Below are 24,043 nucleotides of genomic sequence, written 5' to 3'. Positions count from 1 at the left end.
TCTGTGGATATTTGTTCAATTCCTTCTGTCTCTTCATGTGATGCCAGACATACATGCAATGATATGATCAGAAGTCTGTGAGTCATATAGTCAGGGCTCCTTGTTCTTATTTATGCTGACAACCGTTCTCAATGACACTGGATTTAGGTTTGGGGTTGTTGTCCTATTGCAGAATGTAATTTTAATAATTCTTTTTATATTTATTTTTGGAAAACAGTCTAACTTTGCAGCATTTTTGCCACATTTGCCCAAACTTTTTTGCATGGTGTATGCAAGTGGAAAATTTAGCTTTTTTGTTTTTGTATTGCCTGCTTACCTTTTTTCTATACTCCTATAATTTACATCGAAGAGACAACTCTCCAATCCAGAATTCTGTTCTATATTCTTTCAAAAATCAGTTAAGGGCATGTTAAGTTATAATTTATGGATTCTTCTATAAAATTAGAAGTGTGCCCAAAAATCAACCCATAATTTCTCTGAAATAATGGATTTGGTCAGTGTGGGTTTTCATAGTATGTTTTAATGAAGGTGCAGTGACATATGCTTGTGAGTATCCATACATTTATATATAACGGAATGCCATGAACCATATTATTATGTTTTTAAAATCTATAAATATAAAACCACTAGAGCTTTGGGAGCTTAAGTATACCTTATACAAGAGCCAAAGCGGCTTATGGCATGCTTCAATTTTTCCACATAGACACCTGTCTATGAGAAGGAAGCAAAACAGAGATTGAGAGGCTCATCTACTTCCTAATCTTGCTGTGTGGGAATCTTTAGGGTGTGATCTTCCTACATACAGTGAAGATATTGCTGACTGTATTCATAAGAATCTATGTGGAATCTTCATGTTCCAGGAAGCATTCCAGACTTAAGACAACTTCTGGTGGGCTGCGTATCACCAAATGAGCTCAGTGTCTCCGTGTACCACCTCAAGTGTAATGGTTAATACCAGGTGGAGTTTAGATTGAATGTGTTGGATACTGTGGGGGGCATTTTGACTACTTTGGCTACAGAGGGGGGCACTGACCGTTGTCTGCTGTAGGGGTGCTGTGAATATGTTAACTACTAAGGGGGGGGGGGCACTGTGAATATATTGGCAACTGTCATGATACTGGGAATATGTTGGCTATTGAGAGGGGGGCACTTCTTTTTTTTTTTTTTTAAGTCTGGATAGCACGTTTTTATAGAAAACTTTTTTTTTTTTGCAAAGTAAACTTTTCCTCCTGAGTACTCCTGCATATACACACTTGGTTCTATCAACCATGTGCTTCTTCACATTGGGAAGTGGAGAGTACATGGCTGTTCAATGCCTCAGCTTGTCTCACTTGCAAATGGATCGGGGACAAGGAAATTCAGCATGCCAGATTCTTCTGTTCTTAGAAATAATAGTTTAAGGAGAGCCAGTTTAATTATTCCATTAGGGTAACTTTTACTTGTATGTATAGGAGCACCTAAAGCTTTTAGGTGAAAAGGATAGTGTTATGCAGCAATTGTGGAATAATTATGGCAAAACCCGTTTGAATAAATACTAAATCCAGTACCACACCAGATTACTACAGAAGGCCTAGTGTTTGTATAACACTTGTCAACAGAAGCGCTCTGGTCTTTCTCTGTTCCATGTCTATAAATGCAGCCACTGATCTGAAACTGACTAGACTCAAAATATGTACTATCCAAATACTTCATTCCTAGTAAGAAAATAATCGGCGGTTTTGTTAATAATTGACATCTCGTGACCCTCAAAAGGTCCCTTTTACAAAAATGTGTGCCATTTAAAAAAAAAAAAAAATTCTGTGCCTTTTTTTAGCTTATTTTTTTCTTTTACTTTCCCAACCACTGTTGAAATTCTTCAAAAGGAGCTGGAAAATGATTTTTGAAATTAATGATGCTAACAAAGTATACTAATGTGTGTGTATGTATGTATGTGTATATAATATAATCGTAAGCATTTTTTGTATATATTTTGGATGTCTTCTGTTTACTATATGCGCTGTTGTGTTTTATTTCATGGATTTCTGTTTTAAAATGTAACGGTTTTTGTTTATTTTTAGATAAATTATTGGTGCTGACTGTTGCAACACGAGAGACAGATGGCTTTCTTCGTTTTATGCAATCTGCAAAGCACTTTGACTACACTGTGAAGGTACAGCATGTATTTTACTTGGATACTATTTCCATCGTAGAACATGTGATTTTTATATTAAAGCTTTAATATTTCAGACATAAGTATTACTCAAAACTATATCTAGATGACTCAGTGTTTCCATAGATCTTTCTAACCTTCAATTTCATAATATCCCACAATAGTGATTTCTAAACCATAAATTTGCCAGAGTAGCCCCTGTAATGGCAATGAGTAAAAGCATGGATTACTATCTCTCTCTGATACACCAATTACCACTTTACTTCTTCTTATCTGTAAGTATGTTTATGTCTCTGCTATGACAAAGTATTGGATATTTAACCCTCAAACCTTAAACCTTGACTGTGTTGGTAGCTCTGTCCACCATAGAAGTCTATTTGGCTGCGAAATATACATTTGAAACACAGTGGGGGAAATGTATTTTTATTTCTGCTTGTTTTTTTTCTTTCTATTTAGCAAATATTTGCTTTTCTGCAACTCTACACTGTGGGGCAGATTTATCAAGCTGTCTGAAAGTCAGAATATTTCTAGTTGCCCATGGCAACCAATCACAGCTCCCCTTAAAAATAATCATGAGTACTGCTAAAAAAAAAGCTGAGCTGTGATTGGTTGCCATGGGCAACTAGAAATATTCTGACTTTCAGACCGCTTGATAAATCTGCCCCTGTGTCTTTTTCTGTTGTTTCTCAAGTGCACCAAAGAACAACAGTTGGCCACAAATAGTACCACATGTCAAAACAGCATACCATACAGGACCAAAAAAGTGTGACGTGTTATAGGTACTAAAATAATATTATAATAAATAAACAGTTAATAAATGTATCTTTATTGGTAGTTCATATAACAATATTAGCCAAACGTTTTAAAAAACATTTAAAAGCACAATCATGTGCATCAGATTCTGAGTAGCTACCAGGAATATCAATGCATGAATAAGCACTGGTAGCTATAGCAGCCAAACAATACTGTGCAAAATAAGCAGTGGTTGCTATTCTCCCTATTCCTACTTAACCCGTAAATGTAAACTGGCTCCTAATCTTCCGGAGCTATGGTACAATACCAGCAGTCTAATAGCATGTAACATATCAAGAAATGAAAAATATCACCGGGTGTCAGGAGGGGGCAAGCTTCCCACGCATTCCGCCACTATGCCTTGTGGCTTCTTCAGGGGTGTTTTGTTCAGGACCATAAGTGATCACTGTTTATGGGTCTAGACAGATTGCTCACCTGAGTGGACTGGAGTGAGGAGTCTTTATTTTCTAGATGTTCTGTGCAACGTTTCACTTATCTATCTTTTTATTTCTCTATCTTTGCTACTTTTTAGGCGCTAATTTGCACCTGGTCCAGGGCAGGTGTAGAGAGAGGATTTTTTCATTCATGGACCCTGTTTTAATATGTAAATTTTCAACATGCTTTACATGTTTAAAATTTTGCACATAAAGCTGCTGGGCATGGAAAGTTTGGGCAGTTTTTTCTTTTGATTTGTACATTTTTGCAGTCACATATTATTGAAATGTATTGGTTACTTCTAAGGGTGCGGTCACACGTGGCGTTTGAGATGCGTTTTTAAACGCATTGCAGAAACACATGTTTTTACATGTTACCAAGTATTTGCATGGTTAGAAAATGTAAGTGTAAGCAGCTGTGAAAATGTTAACACAGGTGCCTTCACTTCCAACAGTGGAGAGAAACTCTTTCAAACCAGCCAAACGCATGGTAACATGTAAAATGCATCATAGACATTATGCACCCTTATATGCTTTCTGGGGTGGGACTACAGTGCTTAAAAATGCAGGTCATGGCCTCAAAACCATAATTTACAGTAGTGTCCATTTCTGTACATAGCCCCTTCACATGGCGTGTGTCCAAAAAAGTTGCACCTGACAATTTAGGAAAAACAAATTATGTATCACAAGAAAAAAGATTCAATTATACACCAAATTAAAAAAAGTAAGATGCGTGTCCCCCAGTGTGTCATATGTGTTCTGATTTGCGGATCATAAGCCTGGTGACACAATCACGTGACACCCGTAGGGGATGTTGGAAGATACTGACAGCGTGGTCACAGTGTGGGGACTCACTTTGTGCTCGCTACTTTGTGACCATTTATAATGTAAGTCAATGGCGGCCATGAGCTTGCTGCAGTTTGTGCAGCCAGTTCATGGTTGCCAAAACTGTTGTGTACATGAGGCTTTATTGTGCTAGTTTCCCTGATCGGTGCATCATCTGGTGGCCAGCCGGATTCATCCAGAGGCAGAGTCTGAAAACACTTTGATTAGACCTGAGTTTCTGTAATATATTGCCGGTTACAATAGTTAGCAAAACAATGCTTAAAGTTCAGACATTGTGAATCCTCTCATTGAACAAATATTACAGGAACATAAATGCAGATATTAGGGCCACATAAGGTTAGCACTTTCTAGTTAGAAATCAGGATATTTCAGAAACCATATGCTTTGATTTCCTGTACTTAACTCAACAGATTTCTTCTATATCATCCTCCCTGATCCTCGGAATGTAAAAATAGAATTCTAAAGGATTTATCTAAATGTTGATGACTTATCCTTGGGCTACATAAGAGCATGCTCTTTTAACCATGAATTTTTGTCCTTAAAATCTGCATTTCCAATGAACACAAGAATAAGTATTCTAGGGGATTGTCTGCAGCTGTTAACTTGGACGTGTGCCGATTTTAAATTTATGCAACCCAATGCAAATATGGTAAACTAGAATGTAAGGGGCAAGTCCAATGGCCGTTTCCAATAAATACTGTGAAGGAATAATTAACTCTGAGAGGTTCGTTGAACAACCATTATTTTTGTGCTATGGCAATCTACCAATCCCTGACATGCAGTAGGTTCTTACAAACATTGATGATATCTAAAATCACAGGGTCTATCCAAATAACCTCAGTGACATCACTATAAAAAGAAGGACCCATGTTTTAGGAGTCCATCAAAATAATAATGTACTGCATTGATATCCATAATGTCCATTTCATCAACCTCTCCAACAATCTTTTTTTTATTTTGGGTTACACTTTTAAGTTTTAATAACTTGTCTTCTTAATTGTAATCTTCTTACCTTTTTAAATGAAAATTTTGGTTTTGTGTCTTTGTACTTCCTCTAGCTTTCCAATGTCCATTATTGTACACTTATGCTAAAAACTGGGCTTCATACCCATATGGAGTAAAATACTTTTTTTCTGTTACAAAAAGCCAGCCCTTTCACTTAAATGATGTTGTGTTTTTTTTTTTTTTTTTTCTGATATTACCCCTTGAACAATACATGCCTACTGACTCCTACTGACTAGATTTTTTATGTGATTTACCTGTACGTCAGTTAAGGCTGCATAAATCAGGCTCAGGGGCCCACTGCTTATGTAGCAAGTATCAACTGCACTATGCAGCTAACAGCAACAATGATAACTCCGCTTAATGGCCACTTAAATGTCGGTGCTGCAATGGGGCCACTATCCTGTATCTGGTCGGTGTCCTTCATGACATCACCCCTTAACAACCTGTGATGTATCTATAAGTCCCATTTCTGCCATGGATGTTCATGGTCTGAGCCCTCTCCATACAAGATGAGTGTTTGCTGCATATTGCAGCAAACACCCACTGGTAGCCCCCACAATCGGAAAAAAGCCTGGACGCTTGGGCACCACCATCTTCGCTCTGATCCTCACTCCCCATGATGTCATTGGAGAGCGACTATCTGCTGCTATGACAGCCTCGGGTCTTTGTAATGAATGATCAGATGCTATACAGTTTCGTGTCTGGCGATGTGCCAGTGGCACATTTTAATGCATGAGCAGTAAAATCCCCATATAGTAGGGCAGTATATGGTAGGATCAATCAGCCAACCTAGGGGGTCAGAAAAATAGTAATTAAAAAAAAAAAATTGTTGCATCCCAAAATGTCTGATCTATCAAAATATAATAAGCACATAATCAAAAATATTGCCCAAAGTCCAAAATGCCCCTTTATCAAAAGGCGAAGCAGTCCACAAAATGTTAGCATGGAAAACATCATCTCGTCTTCAATAGCTCCAAACACATCTCCATAAACTGAAGTATGAAAAAGCTATAAGTCCCGAGATCATACTGACCCAAAGAATAAAGTAGAAATGTCATTTGGGTTGCACAATGAAATCCATAAAATCCAAGCCCACAAGAACATGGCGCAAATGCATTTTTTCAACAATTTCACTGCATTTTGAATTTTTTTCCTGCTTCCCAGTACACGGCATGGAATAATAAATACTGTGAAGTACAATTTGTAACGCAGAAAAAAGCCCTACTACAGCTCTTTACATTGGAAAAAAGCTTTTTGAAGGTGGGGAATGAAAAATAAAAAGTGGCGGTCTTACAATATACTGCAATACTGTAGTATTACGATAAATTGTATAAGGGATCTGACTTTTAGGGTTTAAGTACCCTAGGGGGGCTAGAATTTGTTAAGGCTACAGGCTTAATGAACCCCAGGTTTGCCCTTAGGCTCTTCCTCTGGCAGGGCCTAAAAGGAAAATCATACTAGGCTACATGTCAGTATACTGCATGCACTATACACTACACTACAAGAGTAGTCATTTGATTCATTCAACATCATTTGATTATTGTATAATAATACCTGTTAAAAAAAATGTAATACAATTTTAAAATTCACGCACAACTAAAAAATTGGAAAAAATACATATGAAAAACGTTGTGTTTTCAGAATTGTAATGATCTACATAAACAAGTTAGCAAGTTATTTATATCTGCAAGGTGAAGACTTCATTTAAAACAAATTACAAAAAGCATCAGAATTGTCTTTTCCCCCAGTTTCCTCCAAACCAAGGGTTAATAAAAGTTCATAAAAAATACATACACCCCAAAATGGTGGCCTTTGAATTTTTTTTTACCCACACCACAACAAAGAAACAAGCTTTAAACCACTATGGAGACCCAACATTTGAGTAATGGCTTTTGGAAGGATTACAAAAGACAATCTGCTTGGACAGCTTGGCCCAAAACAGATGGCCACTAAGGGGTTAATGAGATCTATATAAAAATATGGGTTTAATTGTGGTTTGGCTCTAATGAAAAGTATGAAAAGTAGTCATGAACTTTGAGTTAAACAAAATGAATAATATGTTTCTTATCTTAATGCTTTCTGTAGGTTCTTGGCAAAGGTTTGGACTGGAAGGGTGGAGATGTGGCAAATTCAATAGGCGGGGGTCAGAAAGTCCGACTTCTAAAGGAGGCTTTGGAATCCATTGCTGACCAAGAAGATCTCATTGTTCTTTTCACAGACAGGTAATCATTTACTGGGGAATTATTTTGGGTTTAGAGAGTCTGTACATTGAAAAGTCATTTAAGTTCATTTGGATGATAATCACAAAAAATGCGTTTGATTTATATTTTATTACATCCTTCTGTTTTTTCACAGGATATTTCTGTACAAAAAAAATGTATTTTCAGTCCAGAAATCACTGGGGATGGTCATGTAATAGCAGAATTCTTCTTTTTTCCTTTTATTGCGAAACAGTGAAAATTTACAAATTAAAAATGAACATTTTAATCCTACACACCCACACCCAAAATAACTATTCACATTCTCTACATCCTTCCCAAAACAAAAAGATAGTTCTACACTTTTTGTTCCATATATACACTACATAGGTTATACTTCAGCATACAGGTCATGAGGATGATGGCCAATGCTTTGACATTAAAGAAGATCAAATTTTTTTTTTTTAGATGGACATTTTAATTATTATTTAGAGTCCCCCAAAAGTACATAATTTTACAGAGATAATTTAGGCCAGTTTTACTTATTAACCCCTTCGGATGTGGTTCCATTTTTCAAATCTGCTCTGTGTCACTATAAGTGCTTATAGCTTTGGAACAATATAAGATATCCAGGGGATTTTAATTTGTTTTCTCGTGACACATTGTACTTCAAATTAGTTTAAACATTTTGTGTTTAGTTGTGAAAAAAACGTATGAAAAAAAATGATGAAATAATGAAAATTTTGAATTCTCTACTTTTTATACTTATGCTGCCATGGTTTTTTAAGATTCCACATATTTTACTAGAATGTTATGAGGCTCAGTATTTAGAGGGACCTGCTCAACTTGTAACTGATGTTGAGAGGCCTAAATAATAGCTAGACTCGTAAATTACCCCATTATGAAAACTACCTAATTTATATAGATTTTTTTTTTTTTACTTTTTTTCCAAATTTTACTGAATAAAAAGTGATTTGGTAAAAATGTTAATTTTATCATCATCGCCTTTCATATGCATAACTTTTTTATTTCTCAGCTGACAAATCTGGTTAAGGGCTTATATTTGGCAAGAAGCGTTGTTCTTTATAGTGGTCTTATTTTCGAGTGTGTAACTTTTTTTCCCCATTTTAGAGCATTTATAAATGCTCTAAACTAAAAGTTATCTTTTTTCTGAGAGTTTTTTAAAGTAGTTTTTTACGGGGTTCACTTAGCGGGTCCAATAAGGATTCTATTTTATTATGCAGATTGTCACGGACGTAGCAATAAATGATCGGTGGTTCAAGTTCAATACACTGCTTTACGATACTTATTCATTGTAGAGCAGTGTAAACTTTTTGAGCATGCAGACACATGCGCAGACAGTTTACATTCAGACCTGGAAGGGGTCTGACTGCCGGGGAGAACGGGCAGCCACGGGCACTTGGCAGACTTCGGGGACCTCGGTAAGCGGCACGGGGGATCCAATCCATAAGGGGAAGACCCTTACACGCTTTGGTCATGCTTGACTTTACGGTGGTTGTGAAGAACAATCAAAATATAAAACATGATTCATGATTGATAGACAGGTTGGAATTATATCTGTGAAATGCTGTTTTTTTTTAAATAACATTGAATTAGAGAATGTGTTATTTTGACATTCTTCTTATAAATTTCCAGTGTTTCGAGAGATTCAGGCACATAGACTTGTAGCCATAACATTTAAGTTCATTAATCTAAATAACAGAAAATTTAAGGCTTTTTGACCTAGGATTTTGCTTTGGTAGTTTCTTGAATGTTTTAGTGAAATCATAGAATGGCAGGACATGCTGTTTGCTAGATGACAGAGCATAGTAATGTGCTACAAAGGGGGTCTTTTATTGCTCCATACAAGTTTTTCTGTTTTCATATGTACCCTTGAGGATTTCCAACAGCAAAATGTGTCTTATATCAATAGTAGTCACTTCTGATCTTGTTATTGTTTCCACTTAACAAACATACAAAGGAAATTCCAAGGGCCCCACTGTCAATATACCTGTAGCTTTACAAAATCTCTTTGATTTATGGAAATGCAGCATACATATGTCATCTTTAAAGTCCTAGATTTTAACTATACTCATTTGCTTTAATGCACGAAGTAAAAGTGTTGGTTATATAGTATTCACATTTTTGCCATTTGTGGTTGTTATGAAATATTCTTAAGTGATTATTTGGTATCTTTTGCAAGAAATCTTTAGTACCTCCATAAGTAAATAGCAAATAGCCTTTAAATTTTTTTTAAAAAGTTTTAATGTTACCTACTTTTGGGAATTTTTGATAATTCATTTTCTCCACATCTCTATTTATCTCTCATAAAATATATTATATGCCACAATTTTCACTCTAGCCACTAAACCTCATAATGGATTGTATCTGTTATAAATGAGGCAGCTGCTGCTAATACACCAAGGAAAGGACCAATAGGATTATAGCTCTGTCCTTACTTGCACTACTGACAATAGATGATGTCACAGTTTATTTCCTCCCCTCCCTGTACAATGACCTCTATATAGATAACAATACTGACCCATCATTACATCACTACTGACAATAGATGATGTCACAGCTTATCTCCTCCCCATCCCTGTACAATGCCCTCTATATACATAACATTGACCCATCATTACATCACTACTGACAATAGATGATGTCACAGCTTATCTCCTCCCCATCCCTGTACAATGCCCTCTATATACATAACATTGACCCATCATTACATCACTACTGACAATAGATGATGTCACAGCTTATCTCCTCCCCCTCCCAGTGTAATGATCTCTATATAGATAACACTGACCCATCATTACATCACTACTGACAATAGATGATGTCACAGCTTATCTCCTCCCTCTCCCTTTACAATGATCTCTATATAGATAACACTGACCCATCATTACTCACAATACATGTCACAGCTTATCTCCTCCCCCTCCATGTACAATGAGCTCTATACAGATGACAGCACTGACACTACCAACATTACTTCCACTACTGACAATAGTTGATATCACACAATATTTGTAAACTGCCTTTAGGATTAGCTGTGTGTGGTTCATTGCATTTCATCTGAATGTGTTATAAAGCTACCATATTTATAGTATCAAGGCAATTTCCAGGGATAGTTCTCCTAGATTCTTCTTCTTAATTCTGAAGCCTTCTTTTTCACATACACTGAATGCGCCCATCTGCCGATGAGCAGCTTTGTTTAGTTTTCCTAGTGTGGAGATGCATTCCTGGGATATTTGACTCATTATTGCAGATGCCATACACTGATAAGTGCAGTAGAAGTAAAACAAACACCAGTGGGAAAACTGTAGAAATATCTGTTATCACATTATAACATGGTCCTCCTATCCCACATGCCATAGGGGCTCCCTAAAACTATAAGTAAATAGACACTCTTTGTTTTGTCGTCTATGAAAAATTCCTTCTTGACAATCCTGGCACCTTCTCACAGGGGTTATTCTATTTTCGAATGTTATTGCTTATCTTTTGAATATGAGATATAATCAGTAGGTATATGAGCTCTTGAACACCTAATGATCTTGAGAATGAAGGTGATGTAGTGCCGATGTGTCCAGTATTGTTTTCAGGGAAATGCAGCTGACCCTATCCTTATAAAGGTCAATCGGCTGTTGTCTGCATGGTATAGTGATTGGAAGAGGTGTAGGTGGAGCATTAGTGGTACTTGGGCTACATTCACATGAACGTATAGGGGACGTATATATGGCTTCTATACACTTCTATGGCCTCAAAGCGCTGTACAGCCGTACGTACTGTAACTACTACCAATCTGCCTTTTCTTTTCTCTTTATTATCTCCTGAAGAATTAGTGTGGAAAAATCACATATTTCTTTTGCCATAGATACAACACAAACACACTACTTCTACATTTATTGGCCTTCATATAGGCGTTTTGGTCACATGTCTAGTAACCAGTCTGTCTCTTAGGTCTTCTGCTGAAGGCTAAATTTGCACTGGGTTAAGGGTAATGTTGGAATACATGTCTAAACACAGATTTGTCTGTCTCTAGTAATACAGCTTAGAGATGCCTAGTCCCACCAGAGTTGACAGGGCTGAACTGTTAATAGTTTTCCCGTGTGTTTCACCTAAAGCACAGTACGTTTCCCAAATGGTGGTCAACTAAAAATCAAGGGAACATAAAAATTAAAATATGCACTATAATTGTAGCGAAATTTGCACCAAAAAAACTTTCTAATATGTTTGGTACCACGTCTTTGATATTAAAGGAAACCTGGCATCCGGAATGTCATTTTTACATGATGGGTTCCAATGGCCTCCTACATGTTGTTTTCAAATATGCCTTTATAGTGCATCTAAATAATCCCACTGCTTTTGAATGTCACTGTGTAAAAAGGATATGGTACTAGCCGACACCTGGGACCAGAATCTAAGTGGCACCTGGTTTTCACCAGAGCCTGCTGCAAAGCGGGATGGTCTTGCTGTGGCAGGGTGCCACTAGGTCATTCACAGGTGTGACCATCCTGCAGGGGCAGCCGAGGTTGCAGGATAGAGACTGAGTCCAGGCTCAAGGTCAGGAACAGGCACGGAGTCAGGGCAGGCGGCAGAGATGCAGAGGTCAGGTCCAAGGTCACAACAGGAATTCAGGCAGAAGAGAAAACAATGAAGGGAACGCAAAGCTTTCACAATGGCAAAAGAGCTCAAAGATCCGGCAGGGAATCCTGAGAACAGCTGGCCTCTTAAGGAAACCTGGGAGTGCCAGCGCCAATCAGAGGAGCGCTAGCCCTTTAAATCCAAGAGTGCCGGTGCTCGCATGCCCTACGGAGTGGGGATGCGAGCACGGACGAGTGAAGGAGCATGGAGGGGTAAGTTTGCTGCTGCTCTCCTTTAGACCTTTTACAATGAAGGAGAGGGGCATGGGTTTACTGAAAGTGAGCTTTCCCTAAGATGCAACACATATTCCATAATACTATGCAAACTCTTGGTTTGATTTATGGTGTAAAATCATGTCAACTTTAGTCTTAAACTACCATTACTACTGTTAGGACAATATGCAAATAAGTATTTTTGGATGGGAAAAGGAAAACGACACCTTAACACCAAGCATGACTTTCAGGAAACCTAACAACACAATAAGGGATTAAAACCGGTAGGAACAGATTTCAAACTGTAGACAGCGCTGTTTCCATGTGGTTGCATAGGGAACTTGTCTGTATTATTACATAAAAAATACATGGTGATTTTTCTTACTGTTTTTAGAACATGGAACTTTAGGCTTTCATCTTCTAAAGAAACCTACACGGCTTGAATGTGATATCTTCTGTAAGAAGGTGGTGGATAGGCCATTATATAATATGGTTTCTTTTTTATTAACTTCTTAGCAAATGGAAAACAATGAAATTGTTGGGTGTACTGAAAATTGTCCTCACCAAGTCTTTTAACAGATTATTGTGCCATTTTTGGGACAGACAAGCTCAACATAAACTTTTTAAGGGTGTATTCTGTATGTGTGTGTGTATGGATTTAATGTAATATGTATACACATTATGTAATGTATAAGAGCACAGGAATATCTGGAAAATAGAGTCTTATCTTTCAGGGATGTGTGGTAAAGCACTTCATTGATTTATGTCCTCCCGGTTTAATAGTCTTTCTCTAAACAAAAGTAGTTTCTAATGTGCGCACACAAATTGAACATAAACTAAACCCAGATGGCACATGTCTAGATTAAAGGAAATGTAACCTTGTATCTCGGAGTGCAAGATGATTTTGTGTTTTCATGAACTGATTAATAATGCCTCTTAATAATAATCAATGTATGCAATGGACATAGCTGACATGACAGGAGATCAGAGACAGTGTAGTGCATGGTAGATGAAACCGAGGATGGAGGTTTATTACCAATACGTAATGACTCTCTCTACAGCCTCGTAATATGGTGTTTTCACTATTGCAATGACACATTAGACTATGATGAAAAGCAGTTGTGATGGGAGTATAATACTTTCCAGTTGACCACAGCTGTTTAATATTACTGATGACAACTGAAAGACTCCTCCACAGTCAGGACCCCTCTAGCTGCCATTCTGTAAAAATGAAGTTATGGCACCATTAAGAAAATGCATGATTTAACACCAGCTTGTAGGGGGAAAATAAAAAATTAGAGTGTACAGACTTTTTTTTTTTTTTGCTTCTGTACACCTAAGCAAGAAATATAGACACTTAATTTAAGTTTATTACAGGGCTTATACACCAGAAAACTGCCATACAAGTTCTAATAAATGTCCCCAATAGACTCTTATATGGGCAACTATATTTAAATGAATAAGGAAATGTCTTAAATTGGATATGCTAATCTACTGTATGACACTAGTCCTATGAGGCACAACCCCATTGAATGTTCCAAAATTTTCGGGCTGCAATCAGGCTTTGTTTATCATAAAGTCTTATGTAGATTCATCTGAATGCTCATACTATCTATTACAATTATATTACAAATGTTTCCTTTACTTTTATTCATTTATAATTTAAAGCAACATGTAATAGGACGAACTCTGTTGTAATATTGATAATATTGAATTACTTGATCACAACTACTCCTTAGGAAGATCCTTCAACCCTTTTGGAAGATGCACAAATAATAATCCAGCACTGTGGGGTCCATTGTTGCCCTGAAGCACTTGGGTTCAAGTTCTGGGATCAGAAGCTGATCAAGAACTAATTCTGGGTGACATTTACAGGTTGCAACCACATTGGCTTTAGCAAAATGCATGAACAGTAAATGGCTGATACTGCAAGGAGTCTCTTTTGTGGGAAAAGTATGTATTTTGTATATGTGCAATTCATTATGCGCTATTCCCAGCCATGACTTTGGTTCTAGTTGCCATCACTGGCAGCTAATTCCAGAGTATGAGCTCCAATGTAATGCACCATCATTTTTTTTCATTTAGTTATTCTTATGAACTGTCTGACAGCTTCTCATAAGGTTACAATTTTCTGCTGTCCTGGAGATTTCAGGATCCAAGCCACTGGTTACTTTGTGTAGAAGAAAGGAGGCTACAAATAATGTCCTCCTTCACAGGCTGGGAAATTATTACCCTGTCTAAAGAAGTGGCTATGCTAATAGAAAGTAAATCTTTCAGAGTGGACTAGCATTGTACAGCCCACGTGTCTGCGGCTGGAGGAACAATCTGCCTTTCATGCACAGTGGTAATTTACTAGTAATGTTGTCTGGGGATGGCACAAGGCAGGTAGCAGGAGGCTGCATATCTGGACAGTGAGATAGTTGTATTTCAGTAACTGTCGGAATACTAAAAGCAGTTTCTTAGGCCCCTTTTAACACAACTGTTCGGATCTATGGCACCTGCTCACAGTGCGGTGAGCACACCATGACCATAGAGAGGGGAGAGGTGAGAAGTGCTTATTCCCCCTCCCTTCTCTACCTGGGTCAGCGTACGCTTGTGTGCATGAGGCCTTAGTCTGCTGTTTCTCACTTCATGACAGTTTCATGGAGGCAAATCAGTGTCTTAAAAGTAGAAGGATCCACCTGCGAGCAGCTGTGCAGCACATAAACCTCTGATTAGATACAGATGTGCCAGTAACTACCACTTGCTGCATAGTAGTAAGTCACAAGGTTAACTCAAGGCTAAGAGCATAACACTTCCTTTCATGCCATGTATAGCAATATGTTATGCAAAGTCTTATAGATTATTCTTAACACAAATACACACTTGGTTGGAGCAGCTATTAGAACTCTGCATTTATCATTATTCATTGAATTATACCTTGTGCAGGACCTGAAGGAAGGTGCAAGACTCTAGGTTCTAGCAAGGCTCTACGAATACAATAAAGATGAGTCCCACTCCTCCCTTCTGGCCCTTGACCATGGATTATTCAACAAATGAACTTTGCTTATAATGTTCCTTTCCCTTTTTGGTGAAAATTTTATTTTATAAAGCTACCAATTTTTCTGCCAATCTGTAACCTATGACAGGTGAGGAAAGGACATTTTTTTTGTGCATTTTTTATTTTGGACCATAATACAATAGTAAATACAGCAACAACATGTGTAACCTGGTAAAATATAAAGATGACAAAAGTGTAAAGCTTGACTGGACCTGAAAAAAGTTGTAATTAACTCAATGTGCAAAAAAACCATCAAATGACCAAAATCAAAATACATATCCAATTAACATCAATCCTAATGAATTATAATTGTATGTCTCTGTAACACCCTTAGTAATTCTTTAAATGTTGCCAGCAGAATTTAAATGTTGGTGCACAGGTGTGGGCGATATTTTAGTGAATCTAATCAATAAGCTGTCGAATGAAGGATGCCAAATTTAAGGTGCTCAGCCAAGCAGGGTTTGTTTTGTTTATTCCTTTCCCACCTTGAGACCCACAGGAGCAATATAATTGTAGCAAAATTTGCACCGAAAAACTGTTTTGCCCCACATCTTTGATATTAAAGGAAACCTGGCATCCGGAAGGTCGTTTTATACATGACTGGTTCCAATAACCTCCTACATGTTGATTTCAAATATTCCTTTATAGTGCATCTAAATAATCCCACTGCTTTTGAATGGACTGGAATCTAAGTGGCACCTGGTTTTCACCAGAGCCTGCTGCAAAGCGGGATGGTCTTGCTGTGGCAGGGTGCCACCAGGTCGTTCCACAGGTGTGACCAGCCTGCAGAGGCAGCCGAGGTTGTGGGACAGAGACGGGGTCCAGGCTCAAGATCAGGAACAGGGACCGCTTGCCTTCAGTGACATTGTGCATTCTGTCTCTCGCACAACTACCATTGGTTCCCCACCATTGGGATAGGTCCTTAATTGGTGATTGGTAGGGGTGTGACTCCAGTCAATCAGTTAATATACATAATAAACTACAGTCAGAGCCAGGAATGAGGGCAGTGTTTATGAAAGCGGGGAGTATGCTTGTTGCGATCAATGTCTAAACTAGAAAATAAAATGAGATCTCTCTTTTCTTATCCAAGATTTAGAGAAATCCTTCATGTACTATTAACACACACACACAGTCTGGCTCTTTCTATTGAGCATGTTTTATGTCACTGGTGTGGAAATTTTTATAGACTTCTGTACTTTTAGCAACTGGTGTGGAAAAACTGTGTCTGTTTTTTTATCTGCAATTCAAACATTATCTCATGTGGAATGAGCAAAGTTTTTCTTCATATATTCAGCAGGTTTTCTACTATTCTGCTCCTATTTTCTATAATATTAATTTTCATAAGTTTTTAGGGAACAAGTAGGTATCTTTATTAAATTTCTTCAAATGCTACAAATAAATCTTTTTAGAAGCATTTGATGGTCTTGCGTTTGAAATCCTATCACATTTTCACATGAGTGATATGGATCCTGCTTACTGCGGTGTCTGTGACCCCATTCTGTATGATGTGTTACCTTTCACCCGTCAGTTGGCTGCTTCAGTCATCTTTCAAAATAAAAAAAGACTTTACCTTGATAGTTGGGAAAGAAATAAGAATAAAATCTAAGGGATGTCAACGAAACAGAGTAAAATAGAGTGATAAAGTTTAATACCATAGCTATTTTAAGAAAAATTGCCTTTGGACAGTCCCGCTAGGAGGGCAGAGTTCAACCTTTTACAGTGGATAAGCTGTATTATTCTGCTGCTCTTAACCATAGCAATTTTACTTTAGATGTCCCTGGCTTTAAGCATCCACCTACTAAAGGTTTTATTTGAAGCCTTGCCCTAGAAACATAATTGACAATTCAATACAGTGGAAAGCACAGAAAATTTGCTGCTTGTGTTGCTTGCATATTTTTTTATTAATATTTAACCACATCATTTTTAATATCCGTCTACATTTGCTTTTTTGCAGTTATGATGTTATCTTTGCTGGAGGCCCAGAAGAATTACTCAAAAAGTTTCAGCAATCAAACCATAAAGTTTTGTTTGCTGCAGAAGCATTGATATGGCCTGACAAGAGGTTAGCAGACAAGTACCCTGTGGTGCGCAGCGGCAAACGATTTCTTAACTCAGGAGGCAAGTAATCAGCATATATTTGTGTATCCAATGTATTTATGAACATGAATGGCACTAGCTGTAAAAGATTGGAGTGTTGATTAAGGATGAGTGGACACAAACTGTTTCAGTTTTTGCGCTTTACTCCTTTGGTAACTCCTGCAATCAAACTTAATGCCGCAGGTGCACAGGCACATGCACCGCTGGCATGTAAACGGCGCCATTGCCATGTAAAAGGATTAAAACCTGCGAACGTGGCAGGACCGACCCGTGGGTTTTAGCAGTATGTGGGATTCAGGTTCCTTCAGTTGTTTGAACGGAACCTTTTTTTTCGAGGTTCACCAAATCTGAACCAGATTGGGTCCACTCATCCCTTGTAAATTTTATTTATTTATTTTTTTTGCCAAGTATATGTTTTATTAGTAAACTAATAAAAGTGCACAAGAATTTGCATTAAAATTGCTTTATGCCTCCTTCCACATTTATTAAACAGAGATCTGTAATAAACCAACAAGTCCAGATAACATTATGTAGGACACTTTATAAACCTTTTCAGACATATTTTTCCAGTTTCCCCTTAATCTTATTTTACCTATGATGTATGTTGACTTTCTTGAAGATCCACAGGCGTAAGGCATACCTATAAAATGAAATACATCCCTTTGTTTCAATGAAAGGTATCAAGGTACTCCGCCAGGTGAGGTGGCACCGATGAACCATCAAGGGTTTTTCAGTATTACTGTGGTACTAAAATCTGAGTGTCTCCTGTTTATACATTGATGGATCAGTTAAAAAGAAACATATCCTATTTGTGCATGTTTTTAGAGGGCCTTCTGTTGATCTTGGCATTTAAGATCATTTTAAAATAGAATTTTTCTTTTGTTTTCCTCAATGTGTGATGTTTGTTTACCTAGTATTTCCAGACAAAATTTGTGTTGTTTTTCTGGGCTTCCATACATCAGAATGTTCCCCTCTACAGTTGTTTGTTTTTCTTCACTTTCCTTGTGTGCTTTCTGTCAAAAGGTCCATAAGGTTCCTTCAACTGATGGAAGAAAAGGATATTGCAGCATCGTATAGCTAACCTTTACTTAAACTGACCATTGTTATATTTAGTGGAAAAATAAAACTAGACTTTAAAATTATCAAGTTCCCCTTAAATTACCGCTTTGGAAGAGGAAGAGCTAAGCTAGGTTTGGAATATGACCAATTCTAAACAATGTCCTTGTAGTAGGATTGCATACTCTGCAATTCGTCTGCTCTGACCTTTTCATTGGGACTCTGGACTGAGCCAGAGGTTTTCACAGCTGCCTAGTTCTATTTATCATGCTTCATTTGACTTTTTGATGGAGTTTACCAGATATTAAGAAATATCATAAATGGACCTTACACTTGTCATTTGCCATTCAATTCAAGGTATTCTGCACATGAATATAGCTTTGAATATTTGAAGTGTTACAAAAAGTAGTTTTTATGTAAAACCAATAAAATGATTATATGTTTTGCTCTACCATTTTGGCTATTCTGTAGTCCGGCACATAGCATTTGAATTAGTTAAATGGTAGATGTAAATATTCTAATTACCTCTGCCAGAACCCCCCCAGTGTGTTTGCGGGGTGATAGTATCTTGGAGGTCTAATGAGGGCCTACAGGTCTGTACTTAGCATATCTTCTAGCAGGGTCCAATAGGCTGTTAAGAGTTATAGTACTAGTAAACGCTACTGTTTGTAACAAATTTTCTTGAAATAGAATGTAATGAGTGCCTATGTGTCTCTGTTTCCAGGATTTATTGGATATCTATCAAATCTAAAACAAATTACTCAGCAATGGACATTGCAAGATAATGATGATGATCAACTCTTTTACACCAAAATTTACATTGACCAGCTTCAAAGGGTAAGGCATCAAATACATTGTATATTGTTACATAAACTTTGGCAAAAGGATTGTTAATTTGTGCTCTATTATCTCTCCATATTTCTCCATCTTAATTGTTAGTACAGATCGTCATTATCACCTATTCTATTTTGGCCCTAGATCAGGGTTGTCAAACTTAACTGCTCTCAAGGGCACATCAGCCCAATGTTTGCTTTTAAAGAGACAATAGTACTAGTAAGACTATACACATATCAACTTTTCTTCTCAACCATTCCAAACTTACCCAATTAAACCCTGACTTTAAAAGCAACCAATCAGCATTATGTGCCAGGGATATTATGGGGGCTGAAGTCCCAATAAAATCCAGGCCTGGCAGTTATGGCACTGCTTTTCGATGCTACATTTTTTCCATGCTGCATATGTTACCTCATAAAATTAATTTAACCCTTGGGCATTGTGTTATTTGTGCACTCTAATAATGTGGACAGATTTGGAAATAGGCTCTCTGTCCACTGTGTAGTGTCCATGCCACGTGCTGCAACTCAACTTCCAGTTTCACCCACTCCGTTGTTCTGGTTCCACTGGCAGCTGATTGGCCATATTCTTGGAAGTTTAGTTGTTTCAAATTTCATTTGATCATTTATTGAGTTCTATTAAGTATAGAATCCATTTTTCAAATATTCTAACAATAAGTGCAAGTTGAGCCTGTGTGTATCATAAAAAGGCACCGTTTCTAAGCTGTTACTAGCTTTTGCTGCATACAAAATGCCCATCTACCTTCATGTTTTGTATTAATTATGAAGAAACAATGTGTAATTGGAGTTTTCTTCTCAAAATGGCCCATATCCAACACATTCACAAGTTCTCAGACGTAAACAGCCCTCCATCACATCCTTTGTACTCTGGCCAGTGTACCATTGGGAAGCCCATCTGCACATCAAATTATGTTAAATTTGACACCAGTTTCTTTTCATGTAAAAGTGAATGAGAAGTCAGGAATAAATATGTCTATGCTTTCTGTCTGAGTTTAACAGGATGAGGCAAAATTAGCTAAACTATGTAATAGAAATGAGCTGTCTTTTTCTGTAAGTGCTGCCAAATCATGACTCTCTTTTCTACCTTGAGGTTCGGCATATGGTGTTTTGCTTACCTCTTCTGTAAGATGGCTTAAAGGGGTATTCCCACAAAGTCAAGATTCTTACATATACTCAGGATAAAAAATAACACATTCTCTAATTAACTGCTATTAACAAAAATACAGCATTTAACAGATATAATTTCAACCTTTCTCTATCAGTACTGATGTATACAATTTTGGTTGCCCTGGTATCCGACCATAAATCTTCTGAGTTTTGGGTCGGGTAGGACAGATTTTTCTCATGAATAGATTCACTTATCTCACACTGCAGTGTCACGGCATCACACCTGCATTCCAAAACAAGCTCACACATACACAGAGACTGTGTGTGTGATATAGAGTAGTTCGCAGAGCTGACAGTGTTTGTTATAGCTCACATGTAGAACAGGAGAGTGTCATTGTATGATATATGCATCTAAGGGATCTCATCTCTGATATGTCTCATCTCTCTTTTTCTCTGCGTCAGATACTAGTGAATTTTCAGAAGCTAAATAAAAGTGTAGATCCACCTGGACCGTGATAATGTAACCACACTGTCAGTACATGGGGATCATAATGTATTTACTGTCCCGACCAAAAGTATCATGGTTTTTCCTAACAATAAGCTACCTGTTACATTCCTGTGTCCGTATATGCATATCTGCAGCAATGGTGAGACTAGCTATTATGTGTCTTGTAGTTCCACAATGAGATAGTCATGAACTGACCACAGGACACTGAACATATGATGCAAGGAGTCTCTCCTTCCCATTCAGTTCTGCTGTTGAATAAGAAAGCATGGGATAGTTGCATCATATACAACTATGGACCGACCACGACAGTGTGAAAGTACCCATAATGACATCCCAGGAGCACTTGGTTTCTAACTTTGCATAGTTTCTTGATTATTCCATTAGGAAATGTAAAAGCAAAACTAGTTTAAAGGGACCCTCCCCGGGGGAATCTACCATCAAAAGTAGTTCTATTGGTAGGTTCCTCCTGCCTGCCTCTGCCCTAATCGGTAATTTAATAATCCTGGAACCAAACCTAACCTTTTAAAAACTTTATTTTAGCAATATGTAAATTAACCATAGAGGCCATTAGGATGTGTACTAGCCCAACCGGGCAACGGGAGCTAAGCTTAATACACACCTCAGTAGCCTCTACAGTTAATTTACATATTACTAAAATAAAGTTTTTATCTGATCAGGTTAAATTCCAGGATTATTAAATTACAGGTTAGGGCAGAGGCAGCAGGAGGAGTCTACCATCAGATCTACTTGTGATGATAGATTCCTCATGGTAAATTGCTTTTCACTATGTGTTTTGAAATGTCAATTTGCCAGGATATCTACTGGTGCATATCTATTCTTAGGTCCCCACTCACCTAACTGTTGACAAAATTGCATCCTTTTGACCTCCATTTAGTTGGTATTTTTCAGTATGGTAAATCTGACACACCACTTTTACAGAGACTATCTATGAATATTAACACGTGGTATCTTTACATCGATATCCATGTGTTATTTATGTTTTGGTTTAACAATAGGAGCCTATAGGTATTGCATGCCTTAGTGAATCCTTTGACCTTCAAACACTGCATTTTACTGTTCATTAGAGGTCAGGATTTTAGATTTCCATTGACTATGACCATGATTATTTTAAAGAGGAATGCAAAAGGAATGGCATGAAAAAAAATACTTCAGAATCTTAATTTTACTAAAACAAACCTGTGAGGTAAAGGTCCTCTATAACAGATGGTCCATCAAAGGAGAAGCCTTGAGTGTTTGAAGGACCTGTTAAATTGCTTTGAACCCTGAATGGTTCAATTATTTGTAGATTGAAAACTGCAGATATGAATTTATATAGTTAGCATTATATTAGACACACATAGACCTCTAATTCTTTCTTAATCCTGGCATGTCTGTCGAAGCACACCTGCCAAGCCTCTGGTTGCTCCATTCTATTTGGAGGCCTTTATTTGTCTCTCTTTCAGTCTTGGCAATTCCTTTTCTTCCATTGCCAATTCCAAGGTTATAACCGTCTTAAAAGAGCAACCAATGCATTACAGTAAAATGGAAAATTCCAAAAAAATCTGCATGTTTTAAGAACACATGTCCCCTCTTATTTTTTTACAGGAACGTATAAACATCACCTTGGATCATAAGTCTCAAATTTTCCAAAATCTAAATGGGGCAGTTGGTAAGTAAAACTATGTTTTTCTTTTGTTACAGTGAAATGGTAATTGCTGGTTTATTGTGAGTACACATAATGCATGTATTCAACTAAACACTATAATGGTTTAACTGAGAACAATAGCAAAGTTATGCTAAAAAATAATGGTGTCCTTATAGTGTTCGAAAATGTGTCTGCGGGCAAAAAGTATGCAGCTGTTAAACTCAATGGGAATACCTGTCTTAGCTTGCCGGTCTAGATGGGAAGTTATTATTGTTGCTGAAGTGGGCATTATTCTCATTCATAAATTTAATGTGAACATATTTTTACACAAAAAAGAAATTTGGCTTTAATAAACAAAAAAGCCTGGGTTTGAAAAAAAATCTAATGTTGGCTTAAAGGGAACCTGCCACCAATACAGCTGGTGGCAAGATCCTATAGAGTCCTAGTAACTCTCAAACACTCTTCTTTTAGCTAAAAATTGTTTCCCTCACATCCCCATGAAATCAAAGTTATAAACTTGCCTAGTATCCAGGGATCTATAGAGTGAGTTGGGGGGGGGGGGCTAATGCCATGTGTCCAGGGTGAAATCATCACAGGTCATTTAACCCCTTAACATTGGCAAACTGTACCTTATCTGGCTACATAAAATAAATTTCAGCATGCCTGCATGGACTTCTACTCCTCTCCATGAAGACATGCTGTGATTTCATGAGATATATGCTCAGTGTACAGTTTGGTAATGTTAGAAGGCTAAAGGACGATGATGTCAACCTGGTCACATGACATTACTGCTGCATGAAGAGAAAGACTGTGGAGGAGTTCTTGGATTCAACCTGAGGAGGCCACACTCACCTCAACTCACTATAGATATCCTTGGATATCAGATAAAATTATAAAGTTGAATATTTGGGGATCTGAGGGGAACAATTTTTAGCCAAAGGAAGGGTATCAGTTACTACTGCTCTATGAAAACCTGTTACTAGATGTATCTGTGAAAAATGTGTTGGTTCCCTTTTAAAATGGGTTGTCCAGAGGTTAAAAAACATGGATGTTTCCTGGCAATTGTTTGTCGGTACTGCAGCTCATTTTGATAGAAATTAATAATTTTAGATAAAAAACAGCCATGAATTTTAACCCCTGAAAAACCCATGGAATAAATGCAAACATTAACAGAGCAAAGAATAAGCACAAAGTAGGAAAAAGTACACCTGAGGATTGCTGTACGGGGGATGTACGCTGGGGATTGTTATATATTTTGCATGGGGGCTTAGTAGCTGCATGTCTCATATTTTTTGCTTACATCTTGATTAATTCTTTCCCCCCTACCATAGATGAAGTTGTATTGCACTTTGAAAACGGGAGAGCAAGAGCACAGAATACTCAGTATGAAACCTTGCCAGTTCTAGTACATGGAAATGGCCCAACAAAGGTAAGATCAGAAAATACTGTT

The 24,043-nt window shown here is 37.4% G+C and overlaps 1 protein-coding gene across 2 annotated transcripts in view; it reads left to right on the top strand.

Annotated features, from left to right (window-relative positions):
* PLOD2 (procollagen-lysine,2-oxoglutarate 5-dioxygenase 2) overlaps window positions 1–24,043 on the top strand; it is a 75,363-nt gene that overhangs the window by 20,821 nt on the left and 30,499 nt on the right. For both annotated transcript variants that reach the window (XM_072143083.1, XM_072143084.1), the window contains exons 2-7: window positions 2,058–2,149; window positions 7,312–7,448; window positions 17,281–17,444; window positions 19,204–19,316; window positions 22,554–22,617; window positions 23,925–24,022. In XM_072143083.1, the coding sequence (XP_071999184.1) occupies window positions 2,058–2,149; window positions 7,312–7,448; window positions 17,281–17,444; window positions 19,204–19,316; window positions 22,554–22,617; window positions 23,925–24,022 (668 nt within the window). The remainder of the gene's footprint in view (window positions 1–2,057; window positions 2,150–7,311; window positions 7,449–17,280; window positions 17,445–19,203; window positions 19,317–22,553; window positions 22,618–23,924; window positions 24,023–24,043) is intronic.

This window comes from Engystomops pustulosus, chromosome 3 (assembly GCF_040894005.1).
Source record: "Engystomops pustulosus chromosome 3, aEngPut4.maternal, whole genome shotgun sequence".
Classification (NCBI taxonomy): Eukaryota; Metazoa; Chordata; class Amphibia; order Anura; family Leptodactylidae; genus Engystomops; species Engystomops pustulosus.
This window is presented reverse-complemented; position numbering and strand designations above follow the sequence as displayed.